The sequence below is a fragment of the Puma concolor genome, chromosome C1 (genome assembly GCF_028749965.1).
Source record: "Puma concolor isolate L17-30 chromosome C1, mPumCon1.1.hap2, whole genome shotgun sequence".
NCBI classification, from domain to species: Eukaryota; Metazoa; Chordata; class Mammalia; order Carnivora; family Felidae; genus Puma; species Puma concolor.
The window spans coordinates 98,486,156-98,510,617 of NC_141674.1; the positions used below are offsets into that span (position 1 = coordinate 98,486,156).

The following is a 24,462-nucleotide window of genomic DNA, read 5'->3' on the forward strand; positions in this document are numbered from 1 at the left end:
CTTCCCACCCTTCACGCTCCGGCCCGCCCCCGGCACCGCCCTGGAACCGTCGAGAGGGGAACTGCCCCGTTCCAGTCGGCCCGGGGGCCAGAACATTGTCCCGCGGACCTTACGCGCCCGGACGCCGGCCGAGATCTCAAGCAAAAGCCCCATCGCAGTAGCCGTGCCTACGGTCCCATTGACCCCACGGCGATGGACCTGAATTTGCATGAAGGTTGACTCTTCACGGCCACCTAGTTTAATCGAGGAATCCAAATGAAACCTCACTCAAGGAAGCCATAAAATTATCTCTTGCCATTGCAGTCCAGTGCCAACTTGAAACGTACACAGATGCGAATAATCTCCGAACACCTGAGGTTTGAAATCCCAGAGCAAGGCGCCTTTGATACTCCCAGTGCCTGAGGTCGGCCCCCACGCCCTGTTGTGACACACATGCCTAAGCACTACGCCTGCAACACGCTCACACTCAGGTATGTGCATGTCGCTGTGCCTACTGCGGGCAGCAGCCCAGTTTCACCAAGGCTGCGAGTCAGGATGAGTTAAGCCTGTTTCCCAGGCACTCGCCAACCACCCCACCCCACCTCGTCCCGCCCCATTCCACCCCACCCCACCCCACCGCTCCCCACCAGAGCCTCTTGGGTTTGACCAAAATCTTCCCACATCTGTTCACAGAGAGGTACCAAAATAGAAGACTGCCAGAAAGAGGTGTTTGGTTACACATCGCAGATGACTGTCACAAGCTAATTTAGCCAAAGCAGTAAAAGCCGCATATCCCACACCGTTGTGAAACCATGAGTTGTGGACAATGAAACAGGAATTACCTTCTATAATGGGGGGGAGGGAGGGGGGGAGGGAGAGTAATGACAAGATATTTTTAAAAATCGTGTTTCACTGAGGAAAAAAACGTCAATATATTTTGCAGTAAATTTTGAGCAGTGATCTTTATGGACTACCCCCCTCAACCCCACCTCCATACTTATATATTTAGAAAACTTCTCAAACAATTGTCTAAGATGAAATTTTAAGCTAGAATAGTGTGGTTTTAAATTTTATTTCAAAATTCAAATTGATTTCAGAGTTCAAACTTTACATTCAGGAAGATTATGTGGCAAAATGAGGCAGATTGAATTCCAAATCTGGCATGGTTTCTGTGTCTGTAATAAATGAATTAACATGTGTGTATTCTACTGCCCTCTCATGGGTGATCTGGAGATATAACTAATGGTAGTTAATGCCTTTTAAATCTGAGGCTAGAATGTTTAATTTAGCAATCTCTATTATTTTGATGATATAGAGGACAAGGTAGAAATAAAATCAGGTTCTCTAAGGGACGTATAAATACTCAGCAAACAGAAGTTCAACTTCAGAAACCAGGGAGAGGATTCTTATACTAGGGCTAGTATAAACACGCTGTCAGGATCACACCCATGCTTATAGCTACCTGTGTAGAATGTGGAAACATGCAGGAATTTGCCTTTATTTTTGTTTTTCCATTTGAGAAGTCATTACTTCCTGAGGTGTTTCACAAAATGTTCTTTTTCACATTTGTATCCACTCACTTTATCATTTCACACTGTGAACAACAGGAGAGTAGGAATGAAATCTTATTCTTTACACCTTTGCTGCCTAGAATACTACCTGATACTTGAGCAGTTCATCAGTAATTGTTTATTTAATAAGTTAAATGAACTATCAGCCCAGCCACTAGATGGCAACACAGTTGCACATGTAGAAGTATAGTCTAGCTAGTTGGAATTCTACCTGGCCTTGAGTAACAGATAGGTTCCTAAAAAGTTATTTAAAATGTACAATGACAGCTGGCTATAACTTTATTGACAATTATATCCTTAAAACTGATCATCTTTGGATAAGATAAATTCTACCTAAGTGTAATAGCTCATAGGTACGTATTTTCTATATTGGACGACACCTGTTTTTGTCTAAGAGCATTAGTCTCCAGTTGTATCCCGTCAAAAGGACTTTTCAATGGTCTAAGTGCCTCAAGCAAAGTTCATTCTGTAAACCCAAAGCCTGCATTTCTCCTTGGGGCTCCTGGGTGGCTCAGTGGGTTGGGCATCCAACTTTGGCTCAGGTCCTGATCTCACCTCTCTTGAGTTCGAGCCCCTCATTGGGTTCTTTGCTGACAGCTTAGAGCCTGTAGCCTGCTTTGGATTCTGTGTCTCCCTCTCTTTCTATCCCTTCCAGCTCATGCTCTGTTTCTTTCTCCTTCAAATATAAATAAACATCAAAAAAATATTTTAAGCCTACATTCTCCCAATAACAAGTCACTTGCTCATATTTTTGCCTTGACTTAATAGTTATTATGTTAATAATAATATGTATTATTAACTATTATTAATTGTTAATAAGGCAGGGCAAAAAATACTACCAAATATTTCACCTGTAAGTCATAGCGACTCTAGAGTCACACAAACCTACGTCCCCATTGCTACCTCTCAATAGATGTGTCCTTGTGCAGGTTATTAACTTCACTAACTTCAGTTTACTCATCTTCTCCAAAATGAAGATAATATTTTCTACTTCATAAAGTGAAAATAATTAAATAATGTCAGTGGAATGATATCTAGTACAATCATTGGTTTATAGTAAGGATTCAGTAACTGGTAATTATTATTCATATTCTCTAATGAAAATCTCACCCACATTATTATTTGGTTTATTTGCTTTATTCTCCCGATTTAAGGCCTTCAGCAATTAAATTAAGTTCATAACACCAGGTTTCATAGCGATAGGCCATGCGGATTTGGGCTACATTTGTCTTCCGGATATCGTTTCCCATAGGGCCTTCCTCAAGATAATTGTCGCCCAGGAACTTTGCTTTCTCCTGTAAGAGAAAAGAAAGGAGAATGATTGTTGTCTTTTTATCCTGATATAGACAGTAATTACATCTTCCACAAAGATCCCTTCCTTATATTACTTACTGACAAAAGGAAAACATAAACCAGTAAAAGCACTTATCCAGTGCCTCAGTACACATGGTCTGCTGAGAAGTCAAATGTGTTTTATTTTCCTTGCCCAAAGGCATAGCCAGAGAGATAGAAGAATTCTTTCTAATCCCTGGCCATAGTATTTGCGTATGATTTGCGGGATAATTTTTCTACATGTGTTTCCCCAACTATCTTTTCATTACTCAGTTTCCAGATCCTATGCACAGAAGGACAGCCAGCCAAGGACAGGTCTACCTCATGAGAAATTCCACATTGCAGAACACTGTTTCTTGCCACTTCACACATATCGCAGGTACTCAGTTTGAACACTTGGGCAGCAATGGCGTATTCTTCCATTAGGGGCTCCTTAGGTTATTTATTTAAATGAGGCAAAAAAAGAAACAGAAAAAGAGAAAGAAAGAAAGAAAGAAAGAAAGAAAGAAAGAAAGAAAGAAAGAAAGAAAGAAAGAAAGAAAGAAAGAAGAAAAGAAGCATATTAAAAAAAATAACAAGCATCCAGCAGAAAAAGTATATTGAAACACCTTGATTTGACTTTGAAATTCTGGATGGAAAACAACAGTCCCTCCAAATATGCCTGTATTGCTCAAGATTCCATATGTGTACCTTGGTAAAGTGGAATTGCATCGGGTCATCTGTCGACAGTGAGATCATTAGTCCCTTCTGGAGGAAATCTAAAAGAGGATTTTTGGCATATTCTAGAAATAAGCTGTTGTTACTTAATGGCGACATGGCGATGGGAATCTGGGCTAAGAAGAACAAATACTGTAACACAGGACTCTGAAAAGGAAAAGCGAAAAAAATTATTTAAGGATGCTGAAAAAGGGATACAAATGAGAAATGTTATAACTACATGATCTGCAAGTTTTAGCTTTCAAAAGAATGATCATATGTTCTTTCAGTCCCTGAGGACAGACAAATAATCATTTTAAATGTAAATGCTATTTAGAATACATGTATTTGGGATCATCAATTTTCAGTAGCCTTGAATCAAACTAAATGTTTGAGTTTTAGTTGCCTAAGGTACATGGTCTGTCTCGGGAAAAGACTTCACCTTGAAACATTTTTTTATCCCTCATAAGAAAGTTCTGACTCTCACAAGAGGTATTTGAAAACATGCTATAACAAGAAATCTGGCAAAAACTAGTTTAAGATAAGCCAAGCACCTCTGAATTCTCCCTTGTCAGAGTTCTAGAATAGAAGTCAAAAGACCTGCATTAACTCATCTCTGCTGCTAACTGGTTAGGTAATCGTAAGCAGCTCCCTTTACTTGTCTGGCTTCTGTGAAATGAACTGTACTAAATAACCTCAAAAATCTTTTTTTGCTCTACTTTAATTTGATTCCAGTGTTGATAATGACTTGGGAGACAATGATACGGAAAAAATTATTCCTCTAGCTCCAATATAAAAGTGAATATTAGGAAGAGAGCCTCCAACTCACCTTCTTTAGATTCAGGCCATGAGAAATATTATCTGCTGTCATGAATGCTGTCATGAGATGGGTGAGAGCGCCCGCTTCCCCGCAGTGAGGTCGGAACAGGAAAGTATTCATGCCTCGTTCCCTAGGGAAAGGCAACTGCCATAGTTATCACAGGTGGCTGGCTAGGACCCGGCAGCAATTTGGGGCATGGAGTAATTTATAAGAAAATCGGTAAGAAAAGAATTAACCCTCTGAAAGAGAGTGGGGCATCCAAAGGATTCGGTAAAACTGGCAATTCCAGGTCATGATCTTAATTCTTCCCGAACGTAGCCTTCTGAAAAAAGAGGCAGCAGAAGATATGAGGGTATGGAGGAACGTCAAGATTTGATTACCTTCAGTTTCAACAGGAAATTTACCAAAAGTACCATGTTGTCATTTCTCCTACTCACACTTGAGGGGGGAGATGTTTCCAGAAAACCCCGTTATAATATTCCTCTATTCTTTACCCAGGTATATCAAGAAGGGTGAAGTGTATGGAGTATGATAATAAATTGTGCAGTGATTAGTGAAAATTCCTAAACTTGCAAAGAAAGGAACTGTGAAAGTTGCTGAAGGCTCCAAAACATCCATTCCTGCTACTAAATAAAGAAAGAAACCAAAGAAAAAGACAAGGGAAAGATATTTCTGATTCGGGCCAATTGAAAGTGTCCTAGCAGTGCAGTGCAGTGGCCCTTGACCACCCAAGGCACCAATGTCTGAGCAAAAGAGGTGTGTCAAATAGAATCATCTCCTTCTAGCTCCAGTTCTGTCTACTTACTTTCTCAGGCTGTTGAGAACCGTGATGTTTGCATACATGTAGTAGGCATAGTAAGTGTAAGACGGGTTCTTTTCCATGGTCCACTCCTGGGGCTTGGGACTCTTGGAGGAGAACATGTGGCCACTGTGTTTGGACTCATCATCCACACTGTCGAAGCCAGTAATCTGTCCGGAAAAGTAGGCCATGCAATGGGGTCAGTTCGACTACAGGATCCCAGTCCTCAGAAAACCTTTCAGCTCCCAAAGGCAAGGACCAAACGTCAGAGATAAGCACCAAAAATGAATCACAGCTTGTGGCAATACTAGCTCACGCACAGCAGTGAGAAGGCCCAAAGGCTCATGCTTACATGCTTAAGGAAGACACTGAGGTCTGGGTGAGCCTGGGGATTAATGGTGGCCTCAAACACTGGCATGAAAACATTCTCCAGCATCTTTCCAAAGTGTGGGAGGAAGTTCTTCGATCGGAACACATCGCTAAAGGCAAGAATAAAGAGAATTTACGAGGAAAATAGTTTTAGTATTAACAGCCCCTGTGTGAAGGAATCAGAGGGCAAGATGCCATGTTCAGAAAAAGACTTAGTGTGTCCATTCTAGGTCCACTCCGGTACACTCTTTTTGGCTACCCATAAAGAGGGATTCCGTTTAGATGAGGCATAGAGACATACATTTCTTGCTGGACCAGTTGCCTCAATCTCTTCTACAAAACCTCTGTAGTAAAAATATTAACCTTCACAGCTAAATCCATATAGAAAATGAAGAGTATATATAGGAACTATGTCGCAAAAGATTGGGTGACTTATTTGTGGTATATAAGATGGTGAGCATGATACATTTATCGAGAACACTTCTGGAGCGCCTGGGGTGGCTCAAGTTGGTTGATTTCAGCTCAGGTCATGATCCCAGGGTAGTGGGATCGAGCCCCATGTTGGGCTCCACACTCAGTGCAGAGCCTGCTTAGGATCCTCTCTCTCCCTCTGCCCCTCTCCCCAGCTCTCACATGTGCGCTCTCTCACTCTCTCTGTCTCTCAAAAAAGAAAAACAAAAACAAAACACTTCTGATATGCTTTAGCCAGGGACAATCTAACGAACTAACTCTTATATAGCACTCAGCATATGGCCATCCACTCTTTTAAGTAGCCAGAAATATTAGTTAATTTAATCCTTATAACAACTCAGTATGTTAGCTACCATTATGACCCTATTTTTTAGTTAGTTTATTTTTAAGTAAGCTCTTCACCTAATGTGGGGCTTGAACTCACAACTTGGAGATCAAGAGTCCCATGCTCTACTGACTAAGCCAACCAGATGCCCTCATTGTAAAGATGATGAAACAAAGGCAGAGAGCTCATGAAACTTGCCCAAGGTCACACTGCTAGTAAATAGTAAAACTGGGATTCAAATACAGCCAGTCTAGGTCCAGAGTCCATGCTCTTATCACACCTACTGCCTCTCTGCTTTAATGATATTAGACAGGAAGCCCTACCCCAGTCAAAAAGTTACTTTTTTGGTTCAAGAGACAGGATAAAACTCTTGCATTGACAAGGGTGGGGGGCAGGGGCGGCATACAGAGGCAGGTGGCCAGAAAATATATAAACATTTAAGTTAGATAGAAGATCAATGATGCTGAGCATCCCCGAGGGTCATGAGTAATTATCAATGGTAATACCATTGATACATACTCATTGATTGTGGAGGACTTGAACACTTGTAAATGAGACAATTGTCAGATGGTAGTAAAGGTTCTTTCTTTTTTTTAATGTTTATTCATTTTGAGATGGAGAGAGTGCAATGCAAGAGTGGGTGAGCAGGGGAGGGTCAGAGAGAGGGCAGGTAGTTGGAGAATTTCAAGCAGGCTCTGAGCTGTCAGCACAGAGTCTAACGTGGGGCTCGAACTCACAAACCGTGAGATCATGACCTGAGCCGTAATTAAGAGTCAATCACTTAACCAACTGGGCCACGCCGGCATCCCGATAATAAAGGTTCTGATACAAGAAAGCTACATCCCAGTCCAGATAAGCATGGGAAAGAATGACTGGACACAGAGAGAAAGACCAGGAGAAAGGGAAAGTATAGTAAAATGTACATAGTTCTCATCCTAGCTTTCAAATATTCTCAATAAGTTATTTTGTGATCTGCGTGAAGTCCCATGTTTTAAAAAACAAAACCCCAAAACTTGGTTAGAAAACTGTACTGAAATGATCTTCCTAATTCCTGTCTTTGGTCAGGAGTGCTGAACCCAGATTGGACAAAACCAAGCACCCAGGACCCTGTTCTGAGCTCCGCTTTAACAAAGCTTTTTTGTGTCTAGAGGCGCTACATCTTTCTTGTTTGTGCAGAGAAGGCGAGGCAGGCGGGATGAAGTCAGGCTTTCGCGTCTCGGATGGGAAGATACATACTAGATCCTGGGGACCTGGATCAGCCAGGTCATGTTGCGGCAGTAGATGCGGTTATGGACGAACCAGGAGGACAGTTTGTGCCACTCATCAGGACTGCGGCCATAGATTGACAGGCGGGGCTCGGCGTGCTGGTACTTTGCCTCCACCAGGTCTGCACCTACCTCCTGCGAAGCCAACAAAGGAGTCCAAAGCCAGGAATTTCCACAAGTCCCTCAGGGGTCTAAATCTGTGGGGTCTAGGGAGAGGAAGTGGGTACCAAGAACAGGGGAAGCGTAAAAGGAGGTCAGAGGGAACCTATTCCAGGTTAAGATCTAAGGAAATCGAGAGATGAGGGGAATGTAGTCAGGAAGAGACTGATAGTGATGGAGTCTAGAGAGTGAAAAAGTCAGAGAAAGGATGTTGAAATATCCAATCCAAGGGGCCTGCAAACGGCACTCAGCTCTTTTTACACCCCCTACTTTCCAAAACGCACATCTCCCAAGTCCACTGTGTCATTCCTGCATGCTAGAGCTCAGGCCATGAGCCTGAAAGAGTCCTTATTCAGTCCCAAATCCACACCCTCAGCTTCTCTAGCCTCGGAATACAAGTCTTTTAAATCATTACAGTGGACACCTCTGAAGAAATTCTTGCATTCATGTCTGTGGTGCTTCCCCAAGGATAGCACCCTTTCTCCTTCCTTTCCCTCCTTCCTTTCCTTCCCTCTCTTCCTCCTTCCTCTTCTCTTTTCTCCTTCCTTCTTTTCCTCCTTCTCTCCCTCCCCCTCCTCAAGAACCAAGCCAGGTACCATAGATCTGGTTGGGTCCTCCTCACCTTGATGATAGTGGCAAAATATTCCCCATCAATGTAATTGTCTGTCTTTAAGTAGAGGTCTCGTAGCTCACTTGCTCCTACAGGATTGTATTTGTCATTGAACTTATCAAAACGCTGGAAGGTCTGGCGTCCCTGAATCAGGAAACAGGAACACAAGTATATTATTATCAGAGCTGCTGGGACATGGAGAGCGAGGGAATGGCCACAAGGAACAGGGCCTGGGAACCGGGGGGAAGGGGGTGGGCTCCAAGAAAGGAATCTGGCACAGTTGACAATGAGTGAACCTCAAAATTGTCTGTGGGTGCTTTCAGTCAGCACGGTCAGCCAACACGGTTAAGAGGGCTCTGAGAAGTGGGAGGTTATAGGAGAATGGCATGTGCGGTTCTGAGTATGAGCATGAAGCTGACATCATCTTTTTCAACCTACAGCGTGAACATCCAGAGAATCAACCGTCAGGTCATAGGGATGCATCTTTAATTTGGCAAAAAGTTCCTTCAGGGTCAGATTTTTCTCCTTGCTGCTGTAGACCACTCTGTCAGCATCGATCTGGTAAGATTTCTTAATAAAGCGCAGCAGGTGCTTTTGGTTCATGCAAGCGGCTGCATGGATATGGGTGTCCACCTGTGTGTACATTCAGAGAAAGAAAACCAACAATCAGCCCTAGTCATGCTGCTCTGTTAGAGGCCATGGTGCCTGCAAACCCCATTGAGGCAAGAGAAAGGAATAAGTAGAGGGATGTGACCTGACATCCGGTGAAGGTGGCCCGGCAGGAAAGAACCAGCAGCACCTTTTTGTACCCTTGCGAGAATGTGAAAGTTTAGGGCGATGCAATTATAATGCCTATTTCTCTTGGATATCTGCCTATCCAATTAACTCTCTACCTTTGATCCATACAAAATTCTCGGGGACCATTCTCCACCCCTGAAATAAACTAGCTGCCACAGCTTTCAGCCCCAAAGGGAGAAAAGATCAAAATCATGTCAAAGCCATGACTGACACAGCGATGGAACTTATGAGTTAGATATTTAAAAAAAAAATTTAATGTTTTATTTCTTTTTGAGAGAGAGGGAGAGGGAGACAGAGTGCGAGCAGGGGAGGGGCAGAGAGAGAGGGGGGAGACACAGAATCTGAAGCAGGCTCTGGGCTCCAAGCTGTCAGCACAGAGCTCGAAGTGGGGCTTGAACTCACAAACCTCGAGATCATGACCCGAGCCAAAGTCAGATGTTTAACAGGCTGAGCCACCCAGGCGCCCCTGAGCTAGATATTCTTATGATTATAATTTTATAGCCTGGAGATTTGATAGATGAATTTGCCCAAGGTTATACAGGCAGCTGAGCCAGGATTTGGTCCTGAATCTTTGCTCGTATATTTTCTATCCTCACTTCTTTCAATCACCCAAATGGTCGGAACACATCTCAGAGGTGTTTCTAAGTTGATTCGTTTTCTACACTTATTAGCGCATCTGATGCCCACCGTCCTCTGGTGAGCTAGACTGAGCAGATATATTTTCCAATTTTACGAGTGAGGAAACAAACTCAGAAATATTTAATCATCACCCGCTATATCTCAGAGTCAGGAAGTAGAAGAAAAAGGACTAGAAGAAAGGTCTTCCAAAGCCTGGAATAGCAGTTTTTGAGATTTCGTTCGTTTTTGTTATTTTTGTGGTTCACGATCATTATAATTTTTTGTGGCAAGAATGTGGTAAACCCTTCTGTGTAGAAAACAGTAGAAATGGGGCGCCTGGGTGGCGCAGTCGGTTAAGCGTCCGACTTCAGCCAGGTCACGATCTCGCGGTCCGTGAGTTCGAGCCCTGCGTCAGGCTCTGGGCTGATGGCTCAGAGCCTGGAGGCTGTTTCCGATTCTGTGTCTCCCTCTCTCTCTGCCCCTCCCCCGTTCATGCTCTGTCTCTCTCTGTCCCAAAAATTAAAAAAAAAAAACGTTGAAAAAAAAAAAAGAAAACAGTAGAAATGGCATTTTAACTTTCTAGAATAATTCATTTGCTCTCACTAAAAACAGTTTCTTTCTTGTCCCACTCAAGAGCTAACTGGGCTCCCGTTTTTGCCCAGCGCTGGCCCCTGAGCAGTGCCCACGTTTACCTTCCTGCAGTTATAAAAATCTCGGTGGGGGTTGTTCTTCAACTCCTTTAACTCGTCCATCTCGTTGAGCATCTCATGGACCTGGAACTTGGAAGACAGGAACTTCAGGCGCCGGTGGGTGTAGGTCTTACTGTGGAAAATTAAATCACATAATTCTGAATCATTCAGACACTTAAGGAAAACAGACACAGTTTCAAAACCATCAGGACCCTTATTACCCATAGGAAGCAATTATTGAAACAAACATTTCAGTTTGCAGTTAATCTCACTTGAGAAGTATTGGGCTCCAGGGGCTCAATCTTTTCATCCATGTTGGACAGAATAGTGAGGGAAGACTTGGGAAGGCATTTAACAGCCCCGGGGAGACAGCGTTGCTCAAGGCTAAGGGTCCTGGCTTTAGGGATGGCAGATGCAGACTTGAATCTCAGGGAGCTGTGTGACTTTGGGAGATTATTTAACTCATCAGAGTCTCCGCTTACAAAACGGCAATTATAAAACTACCCACCTCGCAGAATGCTTGTGAGGAGATGGGAAATAATGTACCTGAAGGGCTTAACAGTATTTGAACATTGTAAGCACTTGGTAAATACTCATTCTTACTAAGAGCAGTGTTAGTACTCGTGGTGGTAGCATCACTAAACACTCACACAGGTCCTTGGGCAATTAAAGCAAGCAAAAAATTCATATCATCTAAGAAGGTGTCCATATCGAGATAAGGAAGTGGCTTAGGTTCATCTTTGCTGGCTGCTGCTTCATTAGGATAGACATGAACCACACCGTCCTTCATTTTGAGGTGATAACCCAGGTTTTCCGGGAGGTTATCTGTTTGGAAGGGATCTTCTCCGTTCTTCGCAGGAGGGGTAAAGACTTTCTCAATGAAACACAGAGTAATATATCAGGAAATAAGACAAATGACCACATGAAAATAACCAAAATATGAAATGCTGTAAGATCTCATTTGTTTGGAATCCTGTACGTCATAAGTTATAATTATTTACCCAGAGCTAAGCTAAAGCTTATTTTTACGTTATTTTTCTTTCTTTTCTTTTCTTTATTATTATTTTTTTTATATTTTTATTTTTGAGAGAGAGAGACACAGAGGGTGAGCAGGGGAGGGGCAGAGAGAGAGGGAGACACAGAATCCGAAGCAGGCTCCAGGCTCTGAGCTGTCAGCACAGAGCCCAATGCGGGGCTCCAACCCTTAAACTGCGAGTTCATGACCTGAGCTGAAGGCGGACGCTTAACCCACTGAGCCACCCAGGCGCTCCTACATTATTTTTCAAAGCTGACCAAATTAGTAGTTTAAAATAACTATAAGATTTTATCTAGTGTAAGAATGATTTTCAAGTCCTTTAGAAGTACTGTTTACATGATTGATACACTACTTACCAATAATTTTATTTACTAAAGTAGCTTATCAAAGGCTTCCTGTTTAGAACATTTTATTAGCTTATGAGATATTTGCATAGAAATAAAATCAAACTACAGTTGAAAAGTAGAATTTGCATTGTGTCCTTAATAAAACCAACCTCTCTAGAAGTCTTAATTTAGAGTGGTTATTTTCAAAAAACTTTATTTTTTAGAGCAGTTTAAAATATTTTTTAAATGTTTATTTATTCTTGAGAGAGAGAGAGAGAGAGAGAGAGAAAGAGCACAAGCGGGGGAGGGGCAGAGAGAGAGGGAGACACAGAATCTGAAACAGGCTCTAGGCTCTGAGCTGTCAGCGCAGGGCCTGACACAGGGCTCAAACCCACAATCTGGGAGATCATGACCTGAGCAGAAGTCAGATGCTTAACCAACTGAGCCACCCAGGTGTCCCTAGAGCAGTTTTAAGTTCATAGCAAAATTGAGCATCAAATACACAGTTCCCATATACTCACTGCTACTCCCGCACAGGCACTGCCTTCCCCACTATGCACACCCTCCACCAGAGGGTACATTTGGTGCAACTGATGAACATAACTGACATGTTGTAATCACCCAAAGTCCATACTTTAACTTAGGGTTCACTCTTGGGGCTGTACATTATATAGGTTTGGACAAATGTACAATGACATGTATCCACTCTTAGAGTATCATACAAATGGTCTCACTGCCCTAAAGACCCTTTGTGCTCCGTCTAGACTGGTTTTAATATAAGTGGAAATATAAAATAAAGTCTTACTAGAAGAATTCCAGTTCTTATTGTAATTATAACATACTATCCACCTTCTAAAGCACCTACAAAGGAATGAGAAGGGATTTTGTGGGTAAATGCCCCCTTCTTTCCAGTGCTAACAGTTTCAACCTAAGAAAGCCAGAAAGAAATTCTACGTTGTCATGGCCTTTAAAGCGCTTAACCTTCGGGGCGCCTGGGTGGCGCAGTCGGTTGAGCGTCCGACTTCAGCCAGGTCACGATCTCGCGGTCCGTGAGTTCGAGCCCCGCGTCGGGCTCTGGGCTGATGGCTCAGAGCCTGGAGCCTGTTTCCGATTCTGTGTCTCCCTCTCTCTCTGCCCCTCCCCCGTTCATGCTCTGTCTCTCTCTGTCCCAAAAATAAATAAACGTTGAAAAAAAAATTTAAAAAAAAAAAAAAAAAAAAGCGCTTAACCTTCTACTTTCAACAAGTAAGTGCCCAAGGCAGCAGAAAAGTCTCCAGTTTGCCAGTGATGACTCACAACCACAGTGGGAAAAATAATATGGGAAGAAAAAAGTCATGCATTTTCTATTCAAAACTAGGAGACAAGGAACACGAAAGAAGTGAAACAGTATTTTGCTATGTCGAGTATTAATTTTTTGAATCTTTATACTTGAACATAATAGATAAAGCACAATTTAGAAGAAGCAAAGACAAAACAAATATCTTAATGACAGTATTATAGAAAAGAGGTAAACCGATTTTATGTATCGCCAAACAGGATACATGTTTACTCTGATTTTAATATTAAAAGGAATTATAGAGAAGAAGTTACAGAACTGGAAAGCTTTAATGACATAACAATTTGCAAGTTCAAAAACCCTTAATATTTGTCTCCCTTGAAATCTCAAACCTAGAAGTGTACTCCAGAAGATGTCGAGCAACTGCACAAAGATGTTTCTCTAACGCTGTTCATTGCAACCTTAATGGAAATCAATTTTTAAAAGTCGGAAATCTAAATGCCTAAAAATGAGAATTGGTTAAATAAAACATGATACAGTTATACAATAGAAATCTGAGAAGTTCTATAAATCTGATTATTTAAAAACATGTGCTTCACTTCATACAAGGCAGAAAGTAAAAAGTGAGAGACGGAAATGAAGTACTATGGAAAGTCAAAACAAATAGTTTCGTGTTCTCCAGAGGTTAGAGGAAGGAAGGTAACGATAGCATCTGGGCTGCACGTCAAAGGGTGAGGTTGCATCTGGACGTATGGACATACAGTGAAAAAAGTGAAGGGCAGTCCAGGCACAGGGAACAGCATGACAACAGTACAGGGGCAGGAAAGTGCTGAACCAAAAGGCAGACAGGAAACACTTCCGACCAGAACAGAGGTGGAGTAGATAAGGTAAGTTTATAAATAGGTTGAGAATCTAGTTAGAAGGCCAGCTGGTGGCAGGCCTTGAATGCCAGGCTAAAGACTGGACTCAATTTGGAAGGTAATGGGAGCGATTAAAGGTCTGTGATAGGAGAGGGATATGTTCAGATCTGTGTTTTAATAACTGGGACCTAAGTGAATCTCACCAACAGACAGTGAGATAAGAATTTAACAGAATGGGTCAGAAACTATGATAATAGCCTAGACAAGGTGAAAGATAGACCTAAATTAGGGTTTGGGGAATTGCAAAGAGGGGAGATTTTGAAAGGTATTGTACGCAATTAATTATGTGAATGTGCACGTGGACAGGAGAGAGAAGGGAGCCAAAGACGACTATGATATTTTTAGACTGGCTTACTTAGATAGTAGTCCCTCCTTATCCATAGGGGACATGTTCCACCACCCCCAGTGGATGCCTGAAACTGTGGATAGCATTGAACCCTGTACAGACTGTCTTTTCCTATATATACCTATACATACCTATTAATGGGCCACTGGTCTATCAACTTACACGTTTAATTTATAAATTAGGCACAGTAAGAAATTAACAACTACAACTAATAATAAAATAGATCAATAATAGCAACATACTGTAATAAAAATTAGGAGGGGCGCCTGGGTGGCTCAGTTGGTTAAGTGTCTGACTTCAGCTTAGGTCATGATCTCATGGTTCACGAGTTCAAGCCCTTGTGCTGACAGCTCAGAGCCTGGAGCCTGCTTTGGATTCTGTGTCTCCCTTTCTCTCTGCCCCTCCCCTGCTCACACTCTCTCTCTCTCAAAAATAAAAATAAACATTAAAAAAAATTTTTTTTAATTGAACATGGTCTCTCTCAAAATATCTTATTGCCCTAAACTCACCTTTCCTCTTGTGATGATGTGAGATGATAAAATTCCTATGTGACATGAAATGAGGTGAATAAGGTAGGCCTTGTGAGGTAGCAGTAGGCCACTGACCTCTTTTTTTTTTTTTTTTTTTTAAGTAGGCCTCATGCCCAGTGCAGAGCTCAACATGGGGCTTGAACTCACAACCCTGAGATCAAGAACTGAGCTGAGAGCACCTGGGTGGCTCAGTGTGTTAAGAGTCCAACTTCGGCTCAGGTCATGACCTCACGGTTCATGAGTTCGAGCCCCACATCAGACTCTTGCTGTCACCACAGATCCCGCTTTAGATCCTCTGTCCCCCACCTGCCCCCCGCTCCTCCCCCACTCTCTCTCTCTCTCAAAGTAAATAAATAAACTTAAAAAAAAAAAAGACATGAGCTGAGATCAAGAACTGGATGCTTAACCGACTAAGCCACCTGGACTCCTCAGGCCACTGCTGACCTTCTGACAATAAATCAGGAGGACCATCTATGTATGGACCTCGGTTGACTGCAGGCAACTGAAACTGAAGAAAGCCAAATCACGGAATGGTGGTGGGGGGAGACTACTGTAATTTAGGGACATACTTAATATTGAGTAGTTAAACCAAAAGATCTATTTCATATGCTGCATAAGAAAATTACTTCTGACGTACCTGGGTAGAAGCTCTCGTTTGCTACCCAAGCCTCACCATCGATGTTCCGCAAGTACTTGGAAGGGGTTTTAGGGAATCTCTGAAATGACTTCTGCATGTACTTCTCCCGTATGCACAGTGCCCTGTACAGACCTTTGCAAACCATTTCAAAGTCTTCAACTGTCACCTGCCAAGAAAGTGTTAGAGCATCAGAGTCACTCCTGTGAAAATCCAAGAAGTGGATTGTCTTGGGTATGCCCCTGCTCTCTCCCGGGTGTTGTAGCCCGTGCTGAGCCCACCTGCCCATGTGGCTGCTCCCTTACGTGACTTGGGCCCTGGGTCTTCCTCCAGGAGCAGGTCCTGAAGTTTCTTGCCCTCTTTCATTTCTACTAAAACTCACCTGGTCTACAAGTCTTTCCTGACAGTCTTGTGTTTGTTTGGTGTTTGCTAGAAAGCAGTGATTATCTAGTGAGTGTGATTAAAAGAACCCATTCTAACATGGAAAATACCTTCTTCCTTCCAGGTTTTACATACGGGCTTCTGAAGACGGTATCTCAACTGAAAGACCATGTGACTCTAATTTGAGAATTCAAACCACTTTCTGGTCAGTGGGGGAAATATGTGGGGATGAATAAGGTGTCACACATCCCTCAAACCCTATCATGCATGCCCTGCCTTCTGTCGTTATGGATGGATCAGAACATCATCTTATGATAAGTTATCATTCCTTTGGATGGTTTTAAAGAGAACTTAATCTGTGGCTAAAAATGGAGAGATTCTAGAATAAAATTTTCTCAGAACTGCCGGAAATTTCCTAAGCTGGTCTGTCTCCCATGCCCCATCCCTGACTCCGGGCTGGGGACGGCATGCCCAAAGAGTTATAACTTGAAATCACTGAATGATCGTCATCAAAGCCCAAAGACTTTCTGGGACCAATGTAAGCTTGTTCCGAATGTTTGAGGCCCGGATGTTGATCCTAACCAGTTGAACTCTTTTTAAAGGCTTGCTGACCTTGGCTGAGAGATTCTGGCACAGGTGCTGGAACTAGAGGTCTGCTTCTAATGGCATGCTTGTTCCTTTGCCACCTAATGGGCCACCGGTCTATCTTCTCCAGGATAAGAGCTGGATCTTATTCACCGTGGTGTCCTCAGCATTTGGCACACAATGCATAGCACACAGTAGGTGCTCAATAAGAATTGATTACATGGAGTCAACTGATTATCAGGGATTGATGGCCTTGGAAACTTAGTCCTGATCCCCCTTACCTCTCTGTTCAGTTACAAGGTGAGAATGGATGGGGGCACAGAATACAACCAGCTGATTATTGCTCAGCAGCTCAGCCACATTCAGCCAACACGCTTGGTTCTTCAAAGACTCCATGTCATGGTTTCAGGTGCCCTCCAGCTTTCAGAGGAGAAACAGCTACTCCCTGACTTCTGTGAACCTTTTCCTTCCTCCCATCCTCTTTCTTTTCGTTTGTGTTTGTTTCTACCAAGCACAAGCAGTATCAACTTTGCCTCTTAGTTTTTATGTTTTTTTGAACTCCTGCGTTCTCCAAACGGCAGCTCTATTGAACATCTCCTTTCAGTCATTTATGATCTAAAATGCCTGCCATTTGCAGTCATGTCATCACACAGAAAGTGAATAAACAAGAATTGTGTTTGTTTCCTTGCTCTGTCTCTTTTTAAATATCTTGGGACTGACCCTAAGTGGGTCAGTTACATGAGAAGGGGGCTTAGGATTGGTCATTAAAACTATATTTGGAGCATAGACTGATAGCTACACATCAGTTTCACCAATATGATGCTGATTCTGCAAGTTCATGTGACAGAGATTTATTAATTGCCCAACTGTCCTGGACAGGACAGGAAGGTCAAGTTGTTTGTGACAGGAGTTTACTATCCCTGTGGCATAACTAGAGTCTATTCCAGGCAATAATCTACCGTGTAAGCATCTGCAATGAAATTGGAGATGACCGTTGGTCAAAAAAAAAAAACAATAGCCCCGTTAGAATCTCCTAGGCTCTCTCTCATCTTTCTTCTTTTCTCTGGTCTCTCCACTCTTCTTTTCTCATCTCCCTCTCTTTCTTCCAAGCTGTTTTCTTGGATTGGTTTATGCTCCCTGAAGTCCTTGTCTCTATTCTAGGGCTGCCCGGGATCCATCTTTTCCCAAGAGCCCCCTGTGCCTCCTCGAGGCTCCCTGTCTTGTCTTGCGATATCCTCAGTGAGATTAGCCCACCAGGTGCTCTCTTGTTTCTTGTGCCAAAATTTGTCTAGTGTATTCTGTAACACACACACTGCATTCCACTACATACTGTCCATGTGCAAGCAAATGGAATAGAGAAGGATAGATCATGTGGGATGATAAAACAAAATAGAAATATAAGTCATGGCAAATCAGTATTGAAATGCAATAATGAAGTACAGCAAAGGACAAGTGAACTAACACCTTCCTCAGAAGGAAAGGCAAGAAGGTAAGGAAGCTGAAACAATCAAGCTGTGTCTTCTCAGCAGCGACATTTGAAGGGAAAAAGAGCAACTCACCCCTGAGGCATAATCGCCAGTGATCTGCACTCTCTGAAAATCAGGCACGGTCTGGTAGGTTGGAGATGAAGAAATGTATTCGTCGATATGGGACAGTTTAGTGGAAGATGCTTCACTTTGTGGAATGGACAAATTAACAGTCTTCCGTCCATGGAAACGCTTTTTTCTGGGTTTGAAACACAAAAATAAAAGAACTTAACTTGGTCCTCATTGGGACTCATTGGGAGTTGCGTTGTGATAGATTGGTGTTTCACTATCCAATTTCATTTTGAGGACAAAAAGTGCAAATTAAAATGTCAGCTGTCTGTCAGAAACAGGATCCAACCATATGGGAAGAGGTATCACATGACTGTATTCCCTTCTTCCCGGTATCCTTTGGGACCGTTGGCCTTTGGGAACATACAAGAAGGCTTTCAGCATGACCTTATTCTTCACGGGCAGTCCACTCCTAGCAGATGGGCAGTCTGGGAACCACAACAAGCACAGGCTATGTCAGTTATTACCTGTGTTGTTTTCTGCTTGTTCTGAAACTCTGTGAGCTTCTGTTGCCCCCTATGAAAAAAATAGTGTAATAATGCCTACCTTAAAGGAATTCTGTGAGATTTAGTGTACAGAGTTTATAAGTTGCTTAGTCAATATTACTTCCTTAGATCAACAAGTATTTATTGAGTTTCTGCTTTGACCCAAGACTTACGTTAGGTCCTATGGGGCATGCTGAACAAGGAGGATCACTGTTCTTTCCTTAAAGACAAAATAAAGAGGATGGCCAGGGCAGGAAGGCAGAAATGGAGTGTTGTATCCCTGGGGCCTGGAGGAGGTCAGACTGGCCTGAGGGCTATATTCATATCAGATAGCACAATGCGAAGGTTGGCTAAAAATGAACTCTGAAGATGAGGCTCTTGAGTTCTGGTTTCCGTACCCATTCTGTGTAAGTTGAGTGTGTGCCCAGCAGCCATCAGCCTACCTTGGTTTGGAACAATTGCACAGGAGCTCATGTCCTCTTGCTTGGGCAGATAGGGAGGCTTCAACTAAAGGAAGATGTGCATGAGCACAGGATGTCTACTCTTCTCTTCTTTTTAGTCATTGCTAACCTTGCCCTAGCTTACACAGTGCGGGGGTGGGGGGTATAGGTGAAAGGGAAGAATTTTTAGCTCTGGCAGAGTTCTTCCTCCAAGTTGAACCATCATTCAGACAGACTGAACCAGCTGCCCTGACAATTCTCCTTCCTGTGTCCCAATGTCCCAACATTCCCTTACACCACTTACCTCCTGCCTTCTGTGGAGGTGGACATGGCCTCCAGGTGGAATATGTGTGCTCGCATCTCATGATGAGAAATTGGACAGATTTCATCCACATCAAAGGGGGAAATCTCCTGACGGCCTCCCTCGTCTTTGACTTCAGAGGCAAATACTTTTTCAGCCAAGCTACGTATTTCATCATCAATTTCTAAAAGAGGTTTTCATGGATTAGTATTCAAGCCCTTTCTCAGAAGTCATCAGAGAGTTCCTGCTATGTGTGAGGCACAGTGCTAAGGACTGCCCTGGGTGCCTGGCTCCCCTATACTCTAACCAGTGCCCCAGAAGCATGTCAAAGCTCAGTGCCGCTCTACTGTCTCTTTAGAGGTTTCTGTGTGGGTAGCTTGGAAATCCATTCTCAGAAACACAGGTCAGATTCTTGCAGCACATTTCAGGAGGTCCTAAAGGTGGGATTGGTCTCTTGCAAGATTAGCACTTAATGTAAGATCACCTGTTTCTGGCAGGGCTAAGTCTGATTTCATAGTAACCATGCAGCATAATCTTTCTCATTAGACTGGTGGAGTTTTTCCGATGGCTGTGAAGGTGTGAATAGGATTGTTGGTCTTTGGAGCTTTTCTTTCTAGAAAGATTGTAGTGATCTAGGTAGTTTTGAGAAATAAACATGTACTTTGGGCCTTTCTTCTTCATAGGACAGATACTGTGTTTCTCTCATACATTATTTCAAATCCTGACAACTTGATGATATGCTGGTATGTGGGAGAAGGGGGCCATTGAAAGTTACTACCCAGTGTTGGGAGTCCCACTTCTTGTGGACATGTGGCTTTTCATAACGAATGGCCCTTGGAAAGCCAATTTTACTTTTACATGCCTTAATATTCCCATCCTTTGTTTTTAAGTTTATTTTAAGTAATCTCTACACCCAACGTGGGGCTTAAACTCACAACCCCAAGATCAAGAGTCACATACTCTTCCGACTGAGGCACCCTTAATATTCCCATTCTTAGAATGGGTGGAGGGGTGACGTTTAGTTTGGCAATGAATAACCCCAAGACTCTCCGGATGTAAGGGAACTAATTTCATCATACAGCGTAGTAATGGCCATCAAGTATCTGCTCTTCTGGTAAGTTCCACTGCATTTTCCACATACCCAATTGTTTTCATCTGAATAGTCATTACTTCTAATACTTCTAAAATCTCTTCATATTTCCAGAAAAGAGCAGGTAGCAAATAATGAGAATGGCAAAGAGTTAGCTATTTGGAGCAACAGAAGACAGAACACTCTTCAAATGATGACAGAGCAAACTGCATGCAAAGAGAAAGATCCCCTCATTGCCGCCCCATCAGTGTCCTTACAGATCTCCAAAATGCCACATTTTCGATTTTGACTTGAGTAAGTTCATGTGTTCAAATCCTTGTTCTGCACTTACCGACACCTCCACCTTCCTCTGTCTTAGTTTCCTCATCTGTAAAGTGGGAATACTAGTACCTACCGAACCTCACTCATGAGGCTGTTGTGGTAATAATGTACAGGGAAATACTTTACAGACAACAAAGCACCAGATCAAACTGAATGATGCAATTTGGTAGCATTGGTCAGACAGATATCTGGTATTTGGGGTTAGTTTGGGGCTATTAAGGAAATGATAAATGATATGACTTAGTATAGGCTGAAGCGTACATTGGAAATGATAGTAATTAAATCATAACTTCATCACCACTGTCAGGTCAGCCTATTTTCAAAACCTGGCTTATCACAAAAGAATAACAGAAACCCACTGTATTGCTGAACTTCATGCATCTGTCTGCCTCATTAAACTCAAGCACTTCCTGAAACTGAAGACCGTCTTTGGATGCTATGGAGTAGTTCTTTGACAAGTACCACACTCCACAAAGGACCAAATGGGACTCTAAATAGATATGTTTGATGGCCTGAGAATGCCTCCCCACCCCACTACCAACTGATCCCCAGAGATTAGTGTCATTCCTCCAGGAATGCAAGCAAGCACATGCACCTCAAGGATGAATGGCAAGCAGAAGTTAGAAGAGGCTTCATGCACCATGAAACGCAAATGAAAAGGGGCTAGTTGGTTATGATGATGATGAGGACAAGGATGCAACTGGCTTGTCATGATGGGTCTGTGACAATGCTGCCGGAGGCCTCAGGAAGGACGGCATGGAAATGGATGCTCAGAAACCAAATCCTACTTGCTTGAGATCTGGCTTGTCCAGAACAAACAGTCATTACCTAGGACTGCACGTATCCATTTGTTTCATAGTTTTAAATGTTATTGTTTTTACTGAGTTCCATCTCCCTAAGCCACTAGAGATGATTGAAAAGTTAGAAACTCTACTCTAAGATGTGGTTTGCATGATGCCCCCAAATTACATGGTTGATATTTCCTTCCACTGAATCAACCAGTTGTTTTGACTTCATGCAGCCACAGCTGAAATTTGACTCCTCATTCAAGAGCTCTGCCTTTCAAAAATATTTCAGGGAGTGGCGATGATTGTGGGAAAGAAAGAGTGAAACTGGTATTTCAAAAGATGAGTGGATAAGATTTGGTGACACTTCTGAATTCAGGGAGTAAAGGGGAGATGAGTCCCTTGTGTTTGTATAGCTGATTGTTGGGTTCTTTTTTCAGCATATTACATTTGAGATAATGGAGCACCTGAGTGGAAATGTCTGGATGACAGGACATCTTCATTTACATGTGGAGTAGACACGAGAATAGAAACAAGTGGTAAAAAGATGAAGGAGAGTGAACACTGAACTAGGAGTGAGGAAAAGTGTCTGTGACAGCTGGGTGGCCTTGGAGAAACCACATAATCACAAGGAGCCTCAGTGTTCATCATCATAACAAGAGAATGCTAATAATAATAATGTCAACTTCAGAGCATTGCCATAAATGTTAAACAAGAAATCCTTTAAAAATGACACAGGGCTATATAGAAGTTGGGGATTATTACTATTAACATGGGAAGTGCAAGGCTCTTGAGAAGGGGAATGTCATGCTGGCTTCTTCACTCAACGTTGAGACCCAGAAGAGCATGCTTATTTCCCAGCAGTGCTTTATTGATGGGTAGAAAAGACAGGTCGTAGGTGTTTCATCTGCCACATCTCATCCCCTCTATGCCTCTCCGAGGCAGACCTACTTACTATCAGTCAGCCTAAGGACAAGTCTAATTTGAAACATAACTTAAGGTTCCAGTTTTATCTGAAGTGAGATTTTATTTGACCCGGTCACAGAAATTTACCATGAAATGTTTTGCTTTGGAGTTGAGGATTTCCTAAGGCAAGACTCAATAGGCCCCGCTGGCTAACCTATATCTAAAGAATACTATTTTATTTTAAAACATCAGATGAACGCCCCTCTGATGTTCTGTTTAAAAAATGGATTTGGTTGGTTTTTTTTTTTTTGGCGGGGGGTGTCCAGAAAATCCATGAGTTCATTTGCTATGCTATGGGATATCTATGGTTATTATTAATCTTTGTTGGCTTTCAATGGTATCATTTAATAAACACTGCTGGAAAATACTCATGTTTCTGAATTAATGAGTAGTACTATTTTTCATTGATACTTTGGCAAATGGCAGGAAAAATTGTCCAAAATACTCACGTTTTTCTTTAGCTGTTTGAAGTAAAATAAAACAAGATAAAATATATAAACAACTTTCAGAAATCATAGTGGCTGTTAATCTGTGCTTTGGGGTAGAAATGTGTAGATTGGTACAAGAAATGGGGGAGGTGGAATGTGTTATTACAGCTCATTCTTCCATTTACCTACAATTTGCTGTCATCAAAAAACTCTGGGAATGTGGTCATTACACACCCCTTTCTTTTCTTTCCCTTTCTAATATGGCTCCTTAAATTTATGTTTATAAGCGTAAAGAGGTACGCTTTGTAAAATGTGATGTTAAAGACATCTGCTCTAGAGAAATGGAAACTCTCATACGATGCTGGTTTCAGCCAAACTGAAGGAGCTCATTTGGTAAGCAATTTAGCAACACCTACCAAACAGCCATTTCTGACAATCTACCCTACTGATTTCCATTCTTAAAAATGGCAAAAACTTTATGTACAAATACTGTTGTCAGAATACAATTTTACTTACCCAACTGTAAAGAACCTAAGGGATTAGTTAAGAAGATTTGAATATTACCCAGCCATTTAAAATGATGTTTAGGAAGAGTTTAGAATACCATGATAAATGATTAAGTCATAATGTTAAGGGAAAAAAAAAGACAGGCTATAAAGTGACATGTATTATATAATCACAGCTATGTTTTTTTACAAATTCCTTAAAGTTGCATAGAAAATAGATTGAAAAGAAAAACACTAACATGTGAAAAGTGGTATCTTTGGATGATGGGACTGTGGTTGTTTTTTTCTTAGTACTGCTCTCCTAAATTTCTCGTGTTCTCTAAATGAGTGTTATTACTTTTATGTTCAGTGGAATTTCTATTTCTCGTTTCACAGGAGATATGTATTTCCTTCCTAATGAAAAAGACTTAGTATGATTCTAAAAATCATTATGTGTACAAACCTGGATCGTGAGCCATCAAAATACACAGATTGGGTTAACATTTCCATCATGCTTGTGATTTTCAACTAACACTATAGCTAGAGACGTTATATAGGACACTGCTGTGAACTCTAACAGGCACAGGCTTTGTTTAGACTAGCAGAGTAGATTTTAAATATCTTCCACCGTTTTCTCCTGGGATCATCAAAGATGCTACCACATGATACAGTTTTAGAAAATTATCTCCCTTCCAAAACTAAGAAGAAGAAAAAATCCTTGAAAATCTTGTCTTGCTTCTTCCTGAAAAGTATAATTAAGTGGTACTCTGAACCCTAAATAAAGGATTGTCAAAGCTGACATGATATACTCAAAGGAATGGCTGCATTTAAAAGAATTGAGCTCTCAAAACACTTTTGCACACCTACCTGGAAGTTTCAACAGAGGCATTGTTGCCGGGGTCCTTGATTCTAGGATAGCACAGTAGAAAGGAGGAGAGAGGAGGCTGTGGGGATGACTGCCTGACACTATAAAATACCCTGACATTCATTTTATGATTTTGCTTTGCATCTGTAATCTGACCCTTCTCTGC

At 42.1% G+C, this 24,462-nt stretch overlaps 1 protein-coding gene and 1 long non-coding RNA gene across 5 annotated transcripts; one reads left to right on the forward strand and one right to left on the reverse strand.

The window, feature by feature from the left end:
* Window positions 1-36: 36 nt before the first annotated feature.
* LOC112848463 (uncharacterized) lies at window positions 37-21,287 on the forward strand. Of its 3 annotated transcripts, XR_015255013.1 has the most exons (5): window positions 37-470; window positions 8,837-8,957; window positions 16,075-16,835; window positions 20,561-20,740; window positions 21,075-21,287. It is a non-coding gene; the product is annotated as an uncharacterized LOC112848463 (long non-coding RNA). The 3 variants fall into 3 exon arrangements; XR_015255014.1 differs by lacking the exons at window positions 20,561-20,740; window positions 21,075-21,287 and having other exon boundaries at window positions 57-214; window positions 304-470; window positions 16,075-18,310; XR_015255012.1 differs by lacking the exons at window positions 20,561-20,740; window positions 21,075-21,287 and having other exon boundaries at window positions 54-470; window positions 16,075-18,310.
* Window positions 1,036-24,409, reverse strand: AMPD1 (adenosine monophosphate deaminase 1). 2 transcript variants are annotated; one of them, XM_025912185.2, is made up of 16 exons: window positions 24,299-24,387; window positions 22,968-22,979; window positions 19,360-19,540; window positions 18,095-18,260; window positions 15,573-15,738; window positions 11,152-11,371; window positions 10,505-10,634; window positions 8,835-9,029; window positions 8,409-8,540; window positions 7,599-7,762; window positions 5,550-5,676; window positions 5,204-5,367; window positions 4,408-4,528; window positions 3,573-3,746; window positions 3,204-3,314; window positions 1,036-2,845 (listed from the first exon to the last, which is right to left on the reverse strand). In XM_025912185.2, exons 1-16 carry the CDS (start codon window positions 24,318-24,320, stop codon window positions 2,687-2,689), a joined length of 2,244 nt encoding a protein of 747 aa, XP_025767970.2. In that variant the 5' UTR covers window positions 24,321-24,387; the 3' UTR covers window positions 1,036-2,686. The 2 variants fall into 2 exon arrangements, with proteins under 2 accessions (XP_025767970.2, XP_086574027.1); XM_086717901.1 differs by lacking the exon at window positions 22,968-22,979 and having other exon boundaries at window positions 24,299-24,409.
* Between the last annotated feature and the right edge of the window lie 53 nt (window positions 24,410-24,462).